General features: G+C 37.0%; 1 protein-coding gene across 1 annotated transcript; it reads right to left on the minus strand.

Annotated features, from left to right (window-relative positions):
• Positions 1-3,266: 3,266 nt before the first annotated feature.
• On the minus strand, positions 3,267-7,320 carry LOC111876927 (transketolase, chloroplastic). The gene is made up of 7 exons (XM_023873481.3): positions 6,743-7,320; positions 6,050-6,140; positions 5,859-5,964; positions 5,500-5,782; positions 5,199-5,347; positions 4,653-4,806; positions 3,267-4,434 (listed from the first exon to the last, which is right to left on the minus strand). Exons 1-7 carry the CDS (start codon positions 7,238-7,240, stop codon positions 3,475-3,477), a joined length of 2,241 nt encoding a protein of 746 aa, XP_023729249.1. The 5' UTR covers positions 7,241-7,320; the 3' UTR covers positions 3,267-3,474.
• Between the last annotated feature and the right edge of the window lie 716 nt (positions 7,321-8,036).

Genomic DNA, 8,036 nt, shown 5'->3' on the forward strand with positions numbered 1-8,036 from the left:
AGAGCAACACTTGTATTTCACCATTTTATTGACTTGTGAAGAGAAGTTGTTACATGGTAATTGACTTTCTATTACATCCATGTACTTTCAAATCTTTGTTACTAAGGCATTGTACTTTAGAACATTTTTGTAAAAATTGGTAAAAATGAAACATTATTGTATTGTGCCTCGAATCCTACATATATTCGTGCTTAGTCGAAAAAAGAAGGTTTGGTAGCCATGAAGATCATGCCTCTGGTCCTGATGTAAAATTGCAAGTACAAGGCTATAATTGTGTTATCTTGAGCCTATTTGTTTATTATGGTATCTTACTTTTGTTTGGTATCACAGCTTTGTCCTATGAATGTGATTTTTATTGCTATAATAGAGTACAATGTTATTTAAAAAGACATTCAAAGGTAAAATGCTATAATTGGGTCAATTTTTCAAAAAAATGAAGCCTTAATAAAAAAAAAGGATGAAATACAATGCTATAATAGAATTCATTAAAGTTGGCAGCTACAATAACACATAAATGGAAGTAAATTGCTATTTCTTGCATTTTATGATATTGATAAACTTAGTTTTTTGTTTCCATATTATTTGTATGCAAAAAAAAAACTTTTTAACTCGATTTCTAGCCTTCAAGGTAATTTCACTCTTCTCAATTTAAAATTTATAAGGTAATTGTTTTCGAACTCATTATATTTTAACTTTTTCTATTATAAAATAACTATTGTTATTGCCAAATGCCATAAAATATGGTTCTAGATTAACCATGAGGATCGTGTTTGAGCAATTATTATCAAGAATTTGTTAAAAAAAGATCGGTTTAAAAAAAAAAAAAAAGCTAAATATTGGTTATGGTAGTTTTTCCTTTAAAATAAAAAAAAATTAAATTAAATTAAAAAAATTTTAAAAAAAAAACTTTTTTGCAGAATTAGTTCTGGTTTTTTGGTGGATTTTGCAAAAAGGAACTTAAGTTGCCTTTTTTGTAAATCAGGTCACAGAATCCATATGCAAGTTGACTGCTTCCAAGGCTGCTTCAAGAAAGCCAGTGATTAAATTTTCTTTTAATATGATGGAACAAAGGAATCACTGCTATTCATGGAAACAAAGAAGATGATGTTGAAACTGTTGAAGAAATTGCTAATATCCCTTTCTCTTCACAAACCCAATGTGAGAAATAGAAGAAGACTGCAAAGCAAATACTTTGAATTTTTTTCCCTTGACATTTCGGTTAAGGTGTCAGTTGAAATTACCTTTGTATTTCAATCATTTAAGATCATATGAAAGTGAACTCATATCTTTTTAGAATGTCATAAAGATTTGGTTAACTTTGGTGTTTAATTTGATGTCTTTGATTTAAAGTTTATGTTATTAGTTGTTAAGATTATGCTTCAAGTTCTTGTGGGTCAAAAAATTCAACAGTATCAAACCCGAGTAGGGACTCAATGTCCCCTGAAATGGTAGGCTGGAAAAATTTATACAAATAAGAAATAGCAATGCACTTTCATATATTTATGTATCCTAGCATCTCACTTTCATTTCCTTCTATAGCAACATTGTATTTTTGAAAAATGGTTGTTGATTTAGCTAATTTGTAGATTTTTGACTTATTTGACTATCGAAGTCTCAAATATAACTCAATTTAGTCTCTAAAGATCTTATCACGTTAAATTAAGACCCTAAAGTTTGAAATTTGGTTTGTTTTGCCCCTTATGACCTCTTGAAGCCGGTTATCCGGTTCCACTTCCTTAATGCTTGATTCCTTGATCTCTTGTTGCTTCTTGGAAGACCAGTACCCAAAAGAGAGTACCTCTAATGTTTCACACCCAAAAGCCTAAAACCCCAAAACTAAAGAGAAAGGCTAGAGAGAGGAGGAGGAACGATTTTTCCATCCTTCCAAGAAGAGAGGGTTGGACAATTTATTCAACTCATAAAGGCCCTTATTTATAGTTGTGGTTGTACCAGGATAACTCTAATTTAAATTAGTTAAATATTATGATTTAATCCAGATTCAAATCATATCCCTGATGAGAGTCTCTTTCATCATTATGATAATTCATGTTCGCATATGAATTATGACTAAAATGTTCCTTAACTGAATTAATTTCACAATCATGTTATAAATTCCACCAAGTTCCTTACAAAACATGTCAAAGAAAAAAACTATATCCCGGATGAGAGTCTCTTTTATCATTAGAATCATAAAACTATATCCCGGATGAGAATCATAAAACAAAATGAAGCTTGTTTTCAACGTTTTCTCTTTCTGTGGGTCATTTATAATCATAAATGATTATGTAGTGTCGTCCGTTCCTATCACCTCCGCCACCTTCCCCACCACCACAACCGCCACCGCCTACACCACTATCACAACCTCTACCACCAGCCGACCCCACCACTACTCTAAAAATCACTCATTCCTCTGCTACGTAGGCGGCGCACTGGTACCATGTCAATTTAGCATACAAAGTGTGGTTCTTTGCCACACTAGAGAGAGAGAGAGAGAGAGAGAGAGAGAGAGAGAGAGAGAGAAAAGCACGACACTAAATCGGTGAAGAGAAAGAAAACTATGGTTTCTACTGCAAGATGGGGGCAGTGTTTTGGTTGATGAGAATCGTTTGTACAACCACACCCACTTCCTAGGATATACAGCCAAAGCTTTTATAACCATATATTTCACCAAATGTCTTCTCATCCCTTAACTGTCCCTAATTCATCCCTACCCTTTTATCATCACAACTAGCATTAAAACTTTTAGAAACACTTCAATAGATATCATCAAACTTATATATTTATCAATATCATTAAAAAAAACATTAATAATATTGATTTAATTTGTATGATTGTCATATCATTTTCAACCGTCAAACTGACCATGCAGACCCGTTCTAGACTTTCAGAAACATTATACGAGACACAATAATAACAACATTAGATAACCTTATCTATCTTCTATGGCTTGTATTCATCCATCATCCAATCCATTCAAATTCATCAACAAAACATCCTAAAAAATTAAATGGAACCAAACTTTTGCCCACATAAATTACAAAAACCGAATGTTTCAAAAGTCTTATAAAAACTACATTAATAAGAAGATAACAGAAAACACAAAATGTTCCAAAAAGCGTAACAATACTTGTATGATAACTTATATTTTATGCAGCGAGTCCCTTCGGGGAATGATATTTTATGCAGTGAGAAATAAAAATATTGTTGTTATACGAACTTATAGCTATTCGGTTTAAAAATTGTACATTACTCGAAAGAACACCACATCGATAATCAAACATATAAATTCACAAAACTTGTAGAAATACGTTTCAATTTTGGTACACAAATTCATTCAACTTCTACTCTTCTCTTCTCATCTTTGTTCAGTTCGCACATTAGGTGTTCGATGAAATGCATCAAAGACTAAAAAAAGCAGTTTCAACCCTTTATTATTTATCCGACCAGACCATTATGAATCAAAGACATCAAAACCTAACAAACTTCTTTAGCAGCTGCAATGACAGCTTCAGCAGTAATCCCATACTCCTTATAGATCTTTGGAGCCGGTGCACTTGCTCCAAATTTATCAATCCCAATCGCCTTCCCTTTGCTTCCAACAATCTTGGCCCATCCAAAAGTCGATGCAGCCTCAATGCTAACACGAGCCGTTACACCAGAAGGAAGAACACTCTCCTTGTACTCCTCACTCTGTTCCTCAAAAAGCTCCCATGATACAAACGAAACAACCCGGACCGCTTTCCCTTCCTTTCTAAGTTCATCCGCCGCTTTCGCTGCAATCTCCAGCTCCGACCCGGTCCCGATCAAGATCACATCGGGCTTGTTGCCCGTGGAATTATCGGTAATCGTGTACCCACCTTTCGCGACGCCTTCAATCGAAGTTCCGGTCAGGTTGGGCAGCTTTTGGCGGGAAAGAGCGAGGATAGACGGTCTTTTCCGGCTCTCCACCGCCACCTTGTAGGCTCCGGCGGTCTCGTTTCCGTCGGCCGGGCGGAACATCAAGATGTTGGGCATGGCACGGAAACTTGCCAAGTGTTCGATGGGTTGATGGGTGGGCCCGTCTTCTCCTAGCCCGATGGAATCGTGAGTCATGACATAGATGACTCCGGCTTCTGAGAGGGCGGAGATTCTCATTGCACCTCTCATGTAATCGGTGAAGACAAAGAAGGTGGCACAGTAGGGGACGAATCCCGGGCTGTGGAGGGCGATTCCGTTACAAATGGCTCCCATTCCGTGTTCACGCACACCGAATCGGACGTTGCGTTCTTCGGGGGTGCTTTTTTGGAAATCTCCAAACATTTTCATTAGAGTCATGTTTGATGATGCGAGATCGGCACTTCCACCAATGAGACCCGGGAGGACGGGTGCTAATGCGTTTAGCATTGTTTGTGAGAGGTTTCTTGTCGCGTCGCCGGGTGTCTCCGGGGTGTATATCTACATAAACACAAAAGTTTTTTAATAAATTAATATACTGCCTTAGAGGTTCAGTTCGGTAGTTTCAATGCCAATGTGGATTGTGTTGTTATGTCATTGTCAGCTACCTAGTGGGCCACTGTATATAGTGTGGGCCGGCTAAGGGGTCGCTGGAAGAATAACTTTTTTTTTGTAGAAAGATAAAGTTGATATGTTTTTTGCTATAAAAGGAAACTAACCGGAAGAGCCTTTTCCCATCCGGCGGGGAATACGCCTTCAGCAATAGACTTTAATTCTGCAGCATCTTCGGCGTATTTCTTTTCATATTCTGCAAATTTAGTGTTCCATTCGGCTTCAAGGGCAGCACCTTCAGGGGTGTGGCGGCTCCAGTGCCTATCAAGAAATCAAGAAACCTTAACTTAGAATCTTGGATTTGGTCCGGTAAAAAAGTTAGGATCTTTATACTGTTTTGCATGATATCAAGAAAAACCCTCATTTTGAATTTTGAATTTGATCCAAGAAAACAATTTAGAATCTTTAAGATCTTATACATAAAATCAAGAAAGACTACTTTAGAATCTTGAATTTGATCCAATAAAAAAGTTAGAATCTTTAAGATCTTTTGCATAACATCAAGAAGAAACCCAACTTTGAATTTTGAATTTGGTCCAAAAGACAAAAAGTTAGAATCTTTAAGATCTTTGCATAAAATCTAGAAACTTGAGTTTAGAATCTTGGATTTGACCCGAGAAAAAAAGTTAGAATCTTTAAGAACTTTTGCATACTTTTTCACTTCTTCTGGTACATGGAATGGCTCATAAGGCCATCCGAGGTTTTGTCTGGTGGCATCAACTTCTTTTGCACCCAAAGCAGCTCCATGGACACTGTATGAATTCGCCTTGTTTGGTGATCCAAAACCAATTGTTGTTGTCACCTGAAACAGACATCACTTAATCTGGTAAGCTATATATGCTCGTTTCTTTCAGACATAACACAAAAAGAACATCCTAACAGAGAAAATCAAGAAAACACAGCTTTTTCTCTTATGTCCTAACTTTTTTTTTGCATGATCATATTATTAAGTACCTTTATCAAAGTGGGTTTATCTGTGACAGCTTTAGCTTCTTTAATGGCAGCACGAATCTCATCATAACCAGTGTTACCATTCTTGACCCAGATAATATGCCACCCAAGAGCCTCAAAACGTGTATCCACACTCTCAGTGAAGGCAATCTCTGTGTCACCATCAATGGAGATGTGGTTGTCATCATAGAAAGCAATCAGCTTTCCAAGACCCCAATGGCCAGCAAGTGAACATGCTTCATTTGCAATCCCTTCCATTTGACACCCATCTCCAAGAATACAGTATCTGAATCAAAAAAGAAACATTTTTTTTAATAAAGATTAGATTTTTAGAATACCCGAATAGAGATTTGAAATCTTACGTGTAGTGGTCAACAATCTCAGCATCGGGTTTGTTGTATCGGGCAGCTAAATGCTTCTCAGCAAGAGCAAGACCAACAGCATTGGCAATACCTTGACCAAGAGGACCTGATAATAAACAAAGATTTTTTTTAGAAAGATATGATTTTTTACAAGATTTTAGTATGTAGATGTGTATGAGTTGAGTACTAACCAGTGGTGACTTCAATACCAGGGGTTTCAAAGTTTTCAGGGTGGCCTGGAGTTCTGCTTCCCCATTGACGGAATTGCTTCAAGTCCTCTTCCTGATAGAGGATACTCCAGGTTATTATCAGACAATCAATTCAAAGATCAATCAATCATCAAGTGGTGAAGATATAGCGAAATCAAAAACGTATCATCAAGCACAAATGAAACTAAGAGTGAGCCAAGGAAGTACAATCTTGTTCCACGATTTGGGTTGGAGACTTAAAGTTATACACTTTTGTGATCGAAATGAAAGAGCCAAAACGCTAACTTTATTCAAGTTAATTAGCTTGTGTAAGTACAAAAATGAATCTTTATCCCATTTAAACCGATTCCTAGATCCCAACAAGTTATATGTGTCCGAACACATAAACGCTCTACTGAAAATTTGAAGAGATAGAATAGCTAATGAACTTATTTGTACCATGATAATGTAATTTTTTGAAAAAACCCAGATCCGAAAACAGATTCAATTCACTTGAACATTTCGTCGAACAGATGGAGGATGTGGAAGATAGAAATCACGAGGTAGATCAACTATGAATAGCCTCAGTTTGCCATTGAAAAACAAATTTGTTTTACTTAATCAGACTGATAAATTCAAGAGAAATTAGATGCAAATTAGTACTGAAACGCATAGAGATAATAGTCAAGGGCTTACTAGGACGCTGTCGTAGCCAGCAAGGTGCAACAGAGCATACTGGAGCATACATCCATGTCCGGCGGAGAGAACAAAGCGATCCCTGTTGAACCAATACGGGTTCTTGGGGTTATACCTCATGACCTCATCGTACAATATATGACCCATCGGAGCACAGCCCATGGGAAGACCAGGGTGACCCGAATTCGCCTTCTCCACAGCATCAATCGCCAAGAACCTGATGGTGTTGACGGACTTATCCACCAGCGCGGTATCCGTCTTCTCAAGGGTCTCCACGGCTGCGTTGGCAATCACACGGCGGCGCGTGGAGGATACCTGACGGCGAGTGGGGGCGCGTGAAGATGATGTGGAGGTGGATTTGAGTCCAGAGAAAGTGGGTATTGAGAGGGTGGCCAAGGAAGTGGATTGTTGGGTGGCAGTCGTGGAAGAGCCATGGCGGGGAACGGCGGAACGGGAGAGAGCGGCTTGAGATAGAGTAAGTGAGGTAGAGGCGGCCATGGCTCTTTGTAGAGAGAGAAAGTAGAGAGAACGAGGAGGAGTGATTGTTGTTATTATACAGTTGATAGGGGGGTTTTATCAGTTTTAGATTCGGATGAAATTTGAGAGAGAGAAGAAGATTGGAGAGGGGTGGTTGAGATGAATAGGGGAAAGGGAGACCGTTGGATTGATTTGGAGGAGAAATGATAGCCGTTGAGTGAGGGTAGGAAATGAATGCCTCAAGTTGTTGGCACCTTTGGATTTTTGGATTTCTTTTATCAAGCCAGAATGGTCTAAGGGTATATGCCATTTCCATATTTTTACACCAACAAAAACCTCATATTACAAGAGGTTTTAAACCACTACTTATTAAAATTATTCATTTGGTTTTAGTATCTTATACTTTGATAATATTTTGTTCATTTATCTTTATTTTTTGGTTATAGAATATGAGTAGTAATACCATAAATATGTAAGAGAAGTATGTTCATGAAAAGGATGATGACATGTTTATCTGAAATTGTAATAGTAAAGTTTGATGACAATTGAAGGGAGTTATATCTATTTATTAGTATAACTTTGTTTTGTAAATGTGTCAAAGATGTATAAGGTTTTTGCTAAAAATAAGTTTGGTAGATAAATAATGATACTAAAATCGTGTAAAACATCCACTTGAGACTCCATCAATAGTGTGTTTTATGTTAAAAAGAACAACAATATTTTTTAATAAAAAAAATTTTGAACGACCGAATATTATTAAGCAACTAACAAAAATCCGTTCAAAATTTTGATTCTTCCGTAACTTGTTTGGGTCAAA

This window comes from Lactuca sativa, chromosome 7, assembly GCF_002870075.4.
Source record: "Lactuca sativa cultivar Salinas chromosome 7, Lsat_Salinas_v11, whole genome shotgun sequence".
NCBI lineage: Eukaryota > Viridiplantae > Streptophyta > Magnoliopsida > Asterales > Asteraceae > Lactuca > Lactuca sativa.

Coding starts and splice junctions, on each gene's coding strand:
- LOC111876927 (XM_023873481.3), bottom strand. CDS start 7,240: ATGGCCGCCTCTACCTCACTTACTCTATCTCAAGCCGCTCTCTCCCGT. Junction 5,348..5,499: donor ATAAACCCACTTTGATAAAG/GTACTTAATAAT, acceptor TGTCTGTTTCAG/GTGACAACAACAATTGGTTT. Junction 4,435..4,652: donor GATGGGAAAAGGCTCTTCCG/GTTAGTTTCCTT, acceptor GTGTTTATGTAG/ATATACACCCCGGAGACACC.